The 13726-nt window shown below is 36.6% G+C and overlaps 1 protein-coding gene across 3 annotated transcripts; it reads left to right on the top strand.

The window, feature by feature from the left end:
• Positions 1–6416: 6416 nt before the first annotated feature.
• LOC110920488 (F-box/FBD/LRR-repeat protein At1g13570) lies at positions 6417–8725 on the top strand. 3 transcript variants are annotated; one of them, XM_022164711.2, is made up of 4 exons: positions 6417–6558; positions 6811–7579; positions 7682–7846; positions 8311–8725. In XM_022164711.2, the coding sequence occupies exons 2-4, from the start codon at positions 6821–6823 to the stop codon at positions 8581–8583; spliced, it is 1197 nt and encodes a 398-aa protein (XP_022020403.1). In that variant the 5' UTR covers positions 6417–6558; positions 6811–6820; the 3' UTR covers positions 8584–8725. The 3 variants fall into 3 exon arrangements, with proteins under 3 accessions (XP_022020403.1, XP_022020404.1, XP_022020402.1); XM_022164712.1 differs by having other exon boundaries at positions 6452–6558; positions 6912–7579; XM_022164710.2 differs by having other exon boundaries at positions 6467–7579.
• The last annotated feature ends 5001 nt before the right edge of the window (positions 8726–13726 follow it).

The following is a 13726-nucleotide window of genomic DNA, read 5'->3' as shown; positions in this document are numbered from 1 at the left end:
TATCGTGTTTCATAGGTTAACCAATAACTGACCCGTATGTTTGTTGGGTATATCGGGTTGAGTTATTCAGGTTTGTCGTGTTTCATAGGTTAACCAATAAGTGATCCGTATGTTTGTTGTGTAGATTGGGTCAGGTGTTCGGGGGTGCTGTTAAGGTCACAAAATGCTGATACACCATAACAAAAGCAGTTTTTTAAGAACAGTGTAGAGATGTAGTGCCACAGAAAGCAAAAACAATACGCAAACCGATCTTGTTCCAATTGATTGGTATAACTTATTAAAATCAAATACAAAACCAAAAAGGAACCACGATTGAACACAATGGATATAGAAAACACGAATCAAAGCTGGAACTAAAGAACTTGATGTTGATATGGCAACCTTGGAATGACTGTTGAGCGGTGAGCAAACGATCAATGGCAATAACACCAAGGTTATGATTGACGGTAGTAGAAGTGTGGAACTAAGGTAAACGAAAAATGATTGGGGTCAACGATAGTGGGGTTATGATTTGTGTAAACGATTGGGCCGGGGAAATCCGTTGTGTAATTCCGTAATGTGTATAACCTATTAAAATAGGGTTGTGTAATTCCTTAATGTGTATAACCTATTAAAATAGGATTTATTTAGATTTTATATAGGTTAGTTGAGTTAACTCGAATCTTGTTCTATACCACCCGAAAAAAATGAATTGAGTTCAGTTTAAACCCATCATGAATTATTGATTTGAACATGGACCCAGCAACAATCAACCCCGCTCCCCACACACCACCTTGTTAAAATCATGTGCTTCACTCGTCGGTCAGCCATGTTACTTGACAAGGCATGTGTGGCAGTGTCGTGTACAATTCGAAATTAGGAAATTTGAAGTTTTTATTGTGCCTCGTACTTGAAGTTCTGAACTTGGGTTTTACCTTTTGGGCAATGTGAAACTACTTGAGATCACAAACTTGCAAATCTCAAAAGTATCATCTTTGGTCTTGTGTAATCTTGACAATACAAGTACTATCTTTGAGCTTGTCTTTTCTTCCAACACTTCAAGAGCTTGATCTGGATTTTATAAGTTGCAAGGAAAGGCTGAGTTTGGTCTTTGAAGTTTAGTCTAAAATTTTCATAATACAATAACTCATATTGTTCAATATAATCTAAAGTGATTGTAGTAAAAGCTTATGGCTATTTTTTTTTTTTAGCATATTCGTTGTACTGCAACAAGGCTTTATGAATTCTCAAATCAATTGATTTGCCACTTTTCTTGTCGTTGACAAAAAGAGGCTATGCATCACCGACTTAGGGGTGTTCTTTGGGTTATTTTTTCGGGTTTTGGGTTTTTCGGGTTTTTTGCTAGGAAAAAGTGACCCGATAACCGATCCAATTGAAGTTCGGGTCGGGTTGTTTGGTTTTTGGATTTAAATGTAAAATGAAAAAAAATGTTTTTTTTCACAAAATTTCATCAAATATATCATGTTGTTAAAAAATTATCATCACAAATTAAACATCAATTAACAATATGGTATGATAATATTCAAAAGTCTCAAAACTTAATGTTTCAAATACAAAACACTCCAAATTAAATCGCATCTATAAAAAAGATAATTAATGTTTGGGTTTTTATTTGGGTTTCGAGTTTCGGGTTTTTCGGGTTTTTTGTTAGGAAAAAGTGACCCGATAACTGACCCATTTAAGGTTCGGATTGGTCGAGTTCGGGTTTTTCGGTTATTCTCTAATTCGGGTTCAGATGACTTCGAATTCGGGTCGGTCTTCGGATTTCGAATAAAAATGGACAGCCCTAACCTTTCCCTGCCTCAAGCTCCTAAAGTAACAAGAATTAGCAACCGGGTAAAACAAAGTATTGAACTTGACATTTGATAGTTAGCGGGCTTAACACTTGCTAGTTGGTGGTAGAGATGGGCATTTTCGGGTATTTTTAAAACCCGGAACCGGTTCCAACCCGGAACCGGGTATGGGTACAAGTGAATGGAACCGGGTTGTCAGTGGAACCGGGTCCGGGTATAACCCGGGTACACGTCATTTTTTTTAGAACCGGTGGAACCGGTTTCGGGTACTATAGAACCGGGTCCGGGTACTGTGTGGAACCGGTTACGGGTACTGTGCAGAACCGGTTCCACTGCGTATTTCAGAAAAAGTGACTGACGTTACTGTTAGTAACCGGTTCCTGCAGAAAAGCTGTTTTTTTTTTTTTAAATTGTACCGTTGGAACCGGTTTTCAAATATAAAAATCGATTATTTCATCAAACTCTCAAACATTTCATCTTCCATCACTCTTCTTTCTCTAACATTTCCCATTTCCATTCAAACAATCAAACCCGGAAGAACACTATGGCATCGGAAGAAGAAGTTGTTTTGATATTAGAAACCAAGCGTAACCCCGCTATTTGGAAAAATTTTGATTTGTGTTTGATGTCGGATAACCATGAGATGGCTCGTTGCAAGAATTGTGGTAAGTTCATGAAGGCGGCGGCAAACTCCACCCTCAAGAAGCATACCGACAAACATTGCCCGGTGACAAAGGCAAAAAAGGAAGAAAAGGGCGAAGGAGCGGGTTCTTCTAATATGTAGTTTGGTGGATGCGTAATGTTTAATTTGTTTAGTTATGTTTGATGTATGTTTTATGTGTGATGTTTGAAGTGTTTGATGTGTAATGTTTAAGTGTTATGTTTGTGAAATAATATCTCGTTTGTGGAAAAAAAAAATTCGCATATATAATCGTTTAAGTAGTACAAAAAGTCGGTTCTTTCGGTAATCATAATCGGTAATCAAAATCGTTTAACAGAACCGGTTCCGTGGGTCTGATCAGAATCGGTTCCTTCGGGACTGATCAGAATCGGTTCCTATAATTTATTTTTTTGCTCGTTTGCTTGAGGACGGTGCGACACTTTCACTTCCGCTACGCTTTGGTGCGGGCACTTCGTTACAATCGTCTTCGGAATCATTGGTCTCTACCTCGTCTTCCTCTTCATCCTCTTCTTCAATAATCTTGTGCTCCAACTCCACCTCGTCTTCGAGACTCGACTTATGTTGAACACGATCAACGCCGTCCAAATGGTCTTTTAGGCAAATTGCCATCTCTAGCGACTCCGGGGTTAATCTTGTTCTTCAAATCGACAATACCCTACCACTAAGAGAAAAAACACTTTCCGAAGCTACCGTGGAAGCTTGGACCGTTAGTAAATCACGAGCCATGGTGGCTAAAATCGGGAATTCCGATTCTTTAGACTTCCACCATGCCAAAATGTCAAAATTATTATACTCCCCGGCCGTCATAGTAAGTGCATCATCCCTTAGTTTATATCGGCCGAGTTCACTAGATGGTTCGTTACCCCTTTGTTGTTTTGCCGTTTCGTCTCTAACGACGTTCAACATGGTTATGATGGGGTCGGCAATTGTTTGATCTTTAGAGGCCGATGATGAAGCTCCATTAAAAATTGTATGATTTTTTCCCCATATTTTTTTAAATAATGATCATAAAGTTTATTCAAAGATTCATCGAAAAGTTTTTTAGTTTTGCCTTTCAATGTTGGATCAACCTCGTGCATATCCAACTTGTCGTAAATTTCATCAACTAACGCGTTAACACCCGCTACGTTTAAAATTGGGTTTAAAGCGGCGGCACATAAAAATACGGGTGGTAAGTCCAAAAAATATTTTTTAAATTTATTGATCATTGGTGTCAACATGTTCCTCAACATGTCACTTGAGTTTTCAAACTTTTTAAAATTAGTTGTTATCAAATATAGTTCGGAAATAACTCGAGAACTAGTGGGATAATAAACACCGGAAATTAAAGTTGTTGATTTTTTGAAAACTTTTAAAAATTCACTTAGTGTTTGAATGTTATTCCAAGCCGTGTCGGGAAAAAGGGTCGACTTGGTAGTCATCACTTAAAGTTGTATGAAATGCTTTTAAAGTGCCCATTTGTTTTAAAGCCATTTCAAACATATGACAAGTTGAATTCCAACGAGTTGGGATATCCCAATTAGGACCAATTAATTTTTGGTTAACTTCTTTACAAAGTTTTTTATAATCTTGATATCTTTCTTTACCACTTTTAAAAACATCTTGAAGCATAGTTCTAAAAGCTATAATAAAATCCGCTACAAATTTATCTTTTAAACCGTCTTGCACAACTAAATTAATAATATGAGCAACACATCTTGTGTGAAAAAAAGCACCATCACAAATTGGTTTATACTTCAACTTTAGTTTTTGGATCGCATTTGAGTTGTTTGAGGCGTTATCGAAAGATATTGAAAATATTTTATCCTCTAAACAATATTTTATAATTGTGGCATTCATAATTTTATAAATATTTTCTCCCGAATGAGGAGAAGGAAACTCTTCAAATGCGATCGTGCGTTTCATCATTTGCCATGTATTGGGATCAACCCAATGAGCGGTGACACAAATGTATGATTCGGGTAAACCGTGTGGAGCCGACCACACATCACTAGTTAAATTTACACAAGTCTTTAAATTTTGAAAAAATGCAATTAAATCTTTTCTTGCATTTTCCCATAAAGTTAAACAATGACGTTTTAAAGTTCGACGACTTACATGTTTGTAGCTAGGTTGAAGAGTCTCCCTAATTAGCTTAGTGAGATCGGGGTCGTCAAAGTGTCCAAAAGGCAACGCTTTTTTGATGACCAACTTCGCCATCCTATCCCGAGTTATCTTTTGTTCGTAGCGGAAAATGTTCCCATCTTTTGAAAGTTGGACTTGACCGGGTGTCAAATCTTTGAGAGCTTTGCAATACTTTTTCGCATGCTTCGTTAAAGTAGAATTAGAATCCTTGCTTAACAAGGAGCCACAATGCTTGCATTGAGCCTTTTGCGAACCATCGCTCATCTCGACTAAATCCCAATTGCACCAAACATCCATATTGCGGCTATGCTATAATGTTCCCACCACAAATGGAGCATTTGAACCTTTTGGAACATTATTGACGGATGGGGAGTTTGTGCTTTTAGAGTTCTTGGAAGCCATTAGAAATTTGTAAAGAAGGTGAAGAAATAGATAAAAGAAGAAGATGAGTTGTGAAAAAAAAAAGTGTGTTATTTATAGTATAACCGGTTCCAACGGTCATAAAGGAACCGGTTCCAACGGTCAGATTTGCATTTAATGAGTTACCATATACCAAGGAACCGGGTACAACGGTCTGATCCACATAAGAATCGGTTCCAACGGTAACATACCGGGTACAGATAGGAACCGGGTACGAGTAGGAACCGGGTACGGGTAGAAACCGGGTACGGATAGGAACCGGGTACGGTTGACTTTTTTTAGAAAAAATGGGAACCGGGTAGTACCCGTCGGGTTTTTTAAACCTGGGACCGGTTCCTCTGAGCATCGGGTAGGAACCGGAACCGGGTCCGGGCCGGGCCCACTGGAATCGGGTAGGAACCGGTTTTTATGCCCATCTCTAGTTGGTGGTAGAGATGCAAAAGTTGGATTTTTCTAATAAAAACCAAATCCGATTTTATCTCTAACCGTGTAAAGTCAAACGATGGTCAAAACCGAATTGTGAAAATCTGGATTGGATTGTATCCGGTTCAAAGGTCCATAAAACTCGATCCTATTACCTATACACCCGGATCGGATTATCTATAACCATATTTTTTTTAAATCCGGATTTTGGATTTTTTAAGAAAACAAATAGAACTATTACATATATAAATTAAACTAAAAATATTCTTATATTTACCCATCTATAATTTACCAAATAATTCATGTGAGCCGGTTTCACTATTCAATTCTAGAGTGTTTTGATTGGGTGATGAATTTTGTAGGTCAATAGGTGGATGACATGTGACATCCACTATTTTGTTTTAAATTTTTTTTTTATCTATATGTATAAGTCTTAAATATTTACCAAATAATTCATGTGAGCCGGTTTCACTATTCAATTCTAGAGTGTTTTGATTGGGTGATGAATTTTGTAGGTCAATAGGTGGATGACATGTGACATCCACTATTTTGTTTTAATTTTTTTTTATCTATATGTATAAGTCTTAAATCTATGTGTACAAGTTTCTATTGCATATAAATATTTATCTTTTTTCCCTTAAACTATTACTAAAAGTAAAAATCTTTCCTAGAGTATTAATATACTTATCGAATAACCCTTATGGTTTACTTTTAATGTTATTAAACCCTGTACTTTATAAATCTATTTAAATATTATCATACTATTATTATAAGTTCAAACTCCGATTGAGTCGCGAGTTAATGTTGCAACGTCCGTGCGTGGTTCAACATGTTTACATCTATTTTTTTCCGATTTAATGTTATCGCCGCAACAGACTTCACTTTTTACATAAGATTTCAGATATTGTTAACGTCTTTGCTAAATTTTATGGTTCAATGTTTCTATATCTATTTTTTGTTTAGTTTAACAGTCAACACACGGTAGTTATTTTTAGTGCCAAACGGATCTTGAACCTAACTGGGTACAAAACCGAAATAAATAATGAAAGGGATATCGTCCCCAAATTAATTTCACTTGGAGCAACTCACTCATCGGTGACGTTTTCTGCATAAAAGGTTAGCTATATTTTCATGAGTTGCTTGCTGCTTATCTGTAGAAACCTGTTGCTTGTTTGATACCAATATCTTTACCGAATCGTTAGATTTTGTAAATCTAGGTTTTGGAGACCATCCCCAAATGTCCATTAATTTTGTCTATCTTCATACTTCAATTATTTCCTTCGTAAACTGGGTTTCAAATCTGTTTAGAAGGTCAGATGGATAGTTTATATCATATATGTTTATTATTAACATATGCCTATTTGTTAGAATAATAATTATGGAACTCAGTCACTTTGCACCACAAGATTTTATTAGCCACATGCCTGATCATGTGATAACTAATATCCTGGATCTATTGCCGTTACAAGATGCGGTGAGGACTAGTATCTTGTCGAAAAGCTGGAGGTTTAAGTGGACTATGCTTAGCCAACTCATATTCGATGTCGACTTCTTTGAGTATTTATCAAAAACCCAAGGCGAGAATAATCATGTTAGAATTATAAGTAGGATTCTTCATCAGCTTAGAGGTTCCATCACAAAATTTTTCCTCGACGGAGGCATGTTGGATGCTAATCATATTAATCGCTGGATTTTGTTCTTGTCGCGAAAAGGAATTAAGGACCTCACTCTTATCAACTGGGGTCCAACACCACTTAACTTGCCTACCCATCTTTTCTTTTGTGTAGAGTTGAAACATTTGAAACTTTCTAACTGTTATTTCAACCCTCCACCTACTTTTCATGGTTTTCCAAACCTATTGAGTTTAGAGTTGTGTGTGGATTTTGAAGAGAACATTCAACTTAGCGAATTTTTTGCTCGGTGTGCCTTACTTGAGAATTTGACCATTGATAATCTCTTTGAACATGTCAAAGTTGTACAAGTAACTGAGATTGCAAAGATTGAAAATCTCAAAATATTATCTTTGGAATTATGTGATCTTGACAATATGAGCATCACAAGTTCCGGTACTATCTTTGAGCTTGTGGGTTCTCTTCCGAAACTTCAAGAGCTTCATTTGGGTTTCCATTACTGCACGGTAAGGTTAAGTTGGGTGTTTGAGGTTTACGGAAACATAGTCTTGTTTTATTCATTATATTGCAACAACGTTTTTTGAATTATCTTACCACATTTCTTGTAGTTGAGAGAAGGTGGTGCTAAAAAGACTTGCCCTACCGTCTTTCCCTGCCTCAAGGCTCTTAAATTATCATGTATATGTTTAGACAATGGTATGAAGTTATCATGTGCTTTTGAATTGATTAGGAGCTTTCCGAATCTGCAGATCCTTGAAATCGCACGTGAGTTGGTATGTATCACACTGCTCGTTTTAATGGTTGTAAAATCCTGACTAGCCTCCGATTAGTCAGTCGCCACTTATCGCTAGTCGGAGGTTCGCCGAGTAATTTTTTTATAATCGGCCAATTAATCAGTAGGTGGTCAACAATGGTCAAATTCAGTCCTAATTAGCCAAAAATCGGTGGCATTCTAGCGATTCCGGCCAGATTCTTGACCAACGAGATTCTTGACCAACACCTGTATCCTATCTGCTTGAAAATATTGGTCGAAGGTGTTAAAACATGTCTACTTAAAAAAATACATATAAAAATGTTTGTATATACATATAAAATTGAAAATTACATATAGAATCTCAATCTGATTAATCGCTAGTCAGTACCCCATCGGCCGATTAGTGCCTAGCGATTCTTACAACACTGCTCGTTTTATAATCTTGTATATAGTTTAGCTTTTGAATACTACTTATTGTTGCAGGATGATATCTCGACATCTGCAATTTGTTCCCCGGAGGTAGACTACAATACAACGACGTTGTTGCACCTTCGAAGTGTGATGTTTGAATGCTTGAAAGGTTCAGAGAATGAACTATGTTTGATAAAGTATTTACTTGCGTGCTCCCCTTTCTTAAAAAAGATTGTTATTCGCTGCTCGTTCATTGGGTCGGATGAAAAGTTTATGTTTGCTAAGAAGTTGTTGATGCTCCATCGAGCCTCGCCTGTAGCTGAAATCGATCTCTTTCGGTTTTAGTTGTTTTGAACCTCTCTTATACTTGATGCATAATTGTACGAATCTATGGCCCAATTGTGTAATATGCTCTAAATAGCGGCAAGGAGAAATGAAAGACGTTTTTGTTAGTCTACTATGAATTAAGCTGACGTTTGGTTTCTCACTTTGGGATGAATCACAATGGATATGAAATTGATACTTGGTAGCAAATGTTTTGGTCGGATGAACGGGTTGGATAGAAACCAAAAGTTATCGGGCTGCAATCTATTCGGCCTGATAGCAGGCGAGTCTTAGTCGGTGGCCGGGAGTTGTGGTAAATGATCCAATAATCATTGTCGTCTCACACTTCACATTGTTAAAAATTATAATAAACTAGAATTACAACCCGCCGCAATGCGGCGGGGATTCTTTAATTATAACTAAGTCGATTTAGGACGCGCACGTTATGTTGAACCTGTCAAACGGGAAAAAATAGACGATGTAAAAACGTTCACCCACACACGTACGTTGCGTCGTGTTAACTCGCAAAATTTAGAATGAAACGTAAAAACGCTAAACCAAAGACGCACGTTGCGATGTGTTAAGTCACAAAATTTTGAACGAAGCATAAAGCGAAAAAATTTGCGGAAAATGAAAACTATAAAGGACCAAAGTTGAAAGTAAAAAAAATTGTGAAGATAGATTGTAAAAGATAAAAAATTTTGTGTTAAAAGTAAAAAAAAAAAAAACAAATAGTTTTGGGTTAAAAGTAATTTATGAAACACTTTTGGGTGAAAAGTAAAAAAAGCAATTTTTTTTTTTTGAAAACCCTTAAAGCCAAGGTTACAACAACCATATGCATAACCATTTTTCTTTGAAAAAACCCCCCAAAGCCAAGATTACAACACATAAGTAAAAAAAATCAAAGTGGTTAACTTACCATATACTAAAACTTTAAACTTAAATTGTGAAAGAGTAAATCTTTAGGGTTAAAAAGGAAACAAATATTAAAAATTTTAAACTTAAATTGTCAAAGAATAAAACTTTAGGGTAAATTGTGAAAGATTAAAAGTTTAGAGTTAAAAAAGAAACAAAGATTAAAAGTTTATACTTAAATGATCAAACATTAAAACTTTAGGGTTAAAAATGAAGATTTCTATATTTTTTTTTGGAAAGCTCCCATAGCTAATGTTACAACACCTATATGCATAGTTATCTTGCTTCTTTATAAGTGTATAATATGCTTCACTCGTTGGTTGTTAAAGTAGGCCGTGTGACGTGTGTGGTGGGGTTGGGTCGTCAACTTTTTTTAGGCATTTGGATTAGGATTTAATGATGGGTTTAGTGGTGTTTATGTTGAGACTTAGACGGAAAAAATGTGCTTGCAAAAAGAAATTGCATAAAAAAGTTGATGCTAAGCACGAAAATAAAAGAATCACCAACATGATATATCCGTATTATAAATTTGATATACCTATATTAGAAATTATAGACTTTGAGAAAAATGCAATTTGCGTCCCTGTAGTATGTGTCAAACATCAACCTGAGCCCCTAAATGCAAATTTTGGTTTTTTAAGCCCCTAACCTTATAAATTCATAACAGTTTGAATCCTTCTGTCACACTGCCGTTTGTTTGACTGTTTGACCCAGGGGTAAGACCGTCTTTTTGCATATATTCATAACACTTTGAGTCCCTGTGGTATGAGTGAAACATCAACCTGAGCCCCTAAATTCTTTTCTTGCTTTTTTTCTCAAAATTTTTTTTTTACTAAATAATACAAACACCATGAAATAACCCATCTACTACTTCTCTCTCTCTCTCTCTAATTATCCTACCACCAGCAACTACCCCCATCACCAGCATAATCCACCTGCCACCACCACCTATCTGCCACCACCACCACTTCACCTAAACTTCATCGGATCACCTAAACTCCATGATCAGCCTCACTGTAAACAACATATGGCAGGTAAAATGGTCATGTACTAACAAAGGTTAAATACTAAAGTGATTCTAACAAAGATCAAGCTGTTGTCCATGATCAGCCTCACCGTGTAACATTCAAATTTCAACTCTTCTAAATGGTCCTAACACATGACGTTTGTAATTTGTGTTTGCTTATTTGGTATGTCATGAAAACAAAAATGTGTGTTTGCATTTGTGAAGTACACAATATACTGGATTGATATGATAACAAAATTACATCTACTACATATACCCATTAAAGAAAATTACACATGACATCAGGTATTTAAACTTAACATATTTCTCTGTTTGTTCTTTACACTTGTATTTGTTAATTGTTACTTTTCTTGTTTCCATCCAACACGTATTGATACAATACGGTTTAAAAAGGAAACAGAGCAAACAATAATCAAAACAGAGCAAACAATCTTAAAGTTGAAAAGGAAACTCTATAACAAGTTATTGCACCAACTAGCTACAATGAGCAATTATGCAATAATTGAATATTACACTTAATGAACTCATCAAAGTTCACACAGTAATCTACAATTATCTACAGCTCAAGAACAAAAAAACTGGAACCTAACAACTACACACCGACAGATGCCAAATCCAACTAATCAACAATAGATTTTCAACATCAGCATTATCATTATCATTAGCATTAGCAATAGCAATAGCAGTTAATATGTATACCTGTCCAGGTGTTAACGGTCCAGAAACCACCATTTTCGTTGCAGAAAACTAGATTCAAATTGAGAAATCGGCAATGGCAGTAACAGAGACTCGAATTCAAATCAAGTCAAGTGACGATGCATAAGCGCATCGATGATTGGATGGAGCAAGAGGCAGTGGTATAAATTTGAGTAACTGTATTAAAGGAAGTGTGGAGAGAGAGAGAGAAAGAGGATAATGAGACCCTAACTACTACTGCTGGTAGTAGAGAAAAAGGAGAGATGCAACAAGAGAAGAAAGATAGAAGAAATTGGGGGGTTTTACAAGGGAAGAGATGACAAAAGACGGTCTTACCCCTGGGTCAAACAATCAAACAAACGGTAGTGTGATAGAAGGACTCAAAGTGTTATGAATTTATAAGGTCAGGGGCTCAAAAAACCAAAATTTGCATTTAGGGACTCAGGTTGATGTTTGACACATACCACAGGGACGCAAATTGCATTTTTCTCTATAGTGTTTCAATCCAAAGTTATCCATATGGATAACAAAGATGGTCCATGAAATGAAACCATTAAGAGCATCATCTCTCAATAAGAGCATCATCAATAGCTAATTTTTTCTTGTTTTTAGAGGATGATGTGGCATTTATATCCATTTCTACTATTATGGGTTGTGTTTGTGAGTTCCATTTTTTATCATGCATTCTACTTCACATACAAGAAAAAATTGGAAGAAAGTGGCACTGGGTGGGGCCAAATGGGGTTGGGTGTCTTTCTCTCTCTATATATACACATATATATAAATATGTAATTAAAATTAAATGTAAAAGGTGGTGATGATGTGACAATGTTTTTAAGTGTTTTTGTGTTTTCTTATTGGGTGGGTTTTTGATGTTTTTGAACGGTGAGTGTTTTTCTGATGTGACAACTGACTGGACATGTTTTTGTTGTTTTTAATGGTTCCTATTGTGGATGCTCTAACTTTAGATTTTTACATATAATTAGAAAGGAAAATTATCAAAATTTCACTTGGCCAACTCAACTTATCAAAATGTCACCCTCATGCGTCCATGGGCGGACTTATCCGGTATGGGAAGCGTCTGACAGTAAAGTTGAAGAGTCTATGAATGAGGTGGTTACGTGTGTCCAACAAAGAAGAGTCCACATGTGTGTTTTCTCTATCTAGAATTATTTGTTATTATCTCTTCCGAAGCGTCAGTGGTTGACTCTTCTGCCCGAAGCGTCAGTGGACTCTTCCGCCCGAAGCGTCAGTGGACTCTTCCGAAGTTTCAGTGGACTCTTCCGAAGCGTCAGCCAAAATGGGAGGAGTCGGCCGAGCAATGGGAGGAGTCAGCCAACCTTTATGTCGGACATGTGTCAGCTCCTCATACATGGACTCTTCAAGTGACAAACGAACACCTCCCATAGTGCAGGAGTCCGTCCAAGGGAGCTTGAGGCTGACAATTTGGTAATGTTGGTTGGTCAAGTGACAATTTGGTAATTTTCCCTAATTAAAATACCCTTTAACATCTAGGCTGACAATTTGATAATGTTGGTTGGTCAAGTAACAATTTAGTAATTTTCCATAATTAAAATACCCTTTAACATCACATGTATAATTTTAAGAACCGGTCATATATAATTTAATACGATTTTTACAACTTTGGAGTGGATGTATAATTTTACATAAAGTAGTAGAAAAAACAAATACATAATAAATACTCAATAAAATATAAAAATTAGTAAGTATATAACGTCATATTATTAGAAAACTAGAAAATCTGAAAAGCAACAGAGTTTTAGAGATAAGCAACAGAGTTTTAGAGATCTTTTGAGGTGCACAGATGAGGGGGAGCGGCTGAGGGTGAAGGAGATATACAAGAAGGCAAAAAGGGAAGCGAAAAAGGCGGTGACTGAGGCAAAAAACACAGCATATAAACAAATATATGAACGTTTGGAAACGAAAGAGGGGGACCTTGAAATGTTCAAGATTTCCAAAGCTAGGGAGCGAAGAAGACAAGATCTAGGAGTAGTAAAGTTCATCAAAGGAGAGGATGGACGTGTTTTGGTCAAGGCACATGACATTAAGTTGAGATGGCAAACCTACTTCCACAATCTTTTCAACGATGGAAGGGCATACCAACAAGATAGCGGCAATCCCATGACTCAAAGGCGACAACGGAATAATTGCTACTGTAGGAGGATCACACATGAAGAGGTGAGGATGGCACTTAGGAGGATGGGAAGAGGCAAGGCAGTGGGTCTGGATAACATACCGATTGAGGTGTGGAAGTGTTTGGGGGAAGAAGGAGTCCGATGGTTAACATTTTTGTTCAATCTTATCTTCAAGACTGGAAAAATGCCAGATCAATGGAGGAGTAGTGTCGTGGTGCCTTTATACAAGAATAAAGGAGACGTCCAATGTTGTGGGAACTACAGAGGAATCAAACTGCTAAGTCATACTATGAAGCTCTGGGAGAGGATAATTGAAACTAGAATTAGAAGAGAAACTCAGGTTTCAGTAAATCAATTTGGATTCATGAAA

The sequence above is a fragment of the Helianthus annuus genome, chromosome 16 (assembly GCF_002127325.2).
Source record: "Helianthus annuus cultivar XRQ/B chromosome 16, HanXRQr2.0-SUNRISE, whole genome shotgun sequence".
NCBI classification, from domain to species: Eukaryota; Viridiplantae; Streptophyta; class Magnoliopsida; order Asterales; family Asteraceae; genus Helianthus; species Helianthus annuus.
The sequence above is the reverse complement of the archived record's forward strand: the minus strand, read 5'-3'. Positions and strand labels throughout refer to the sequence as shown.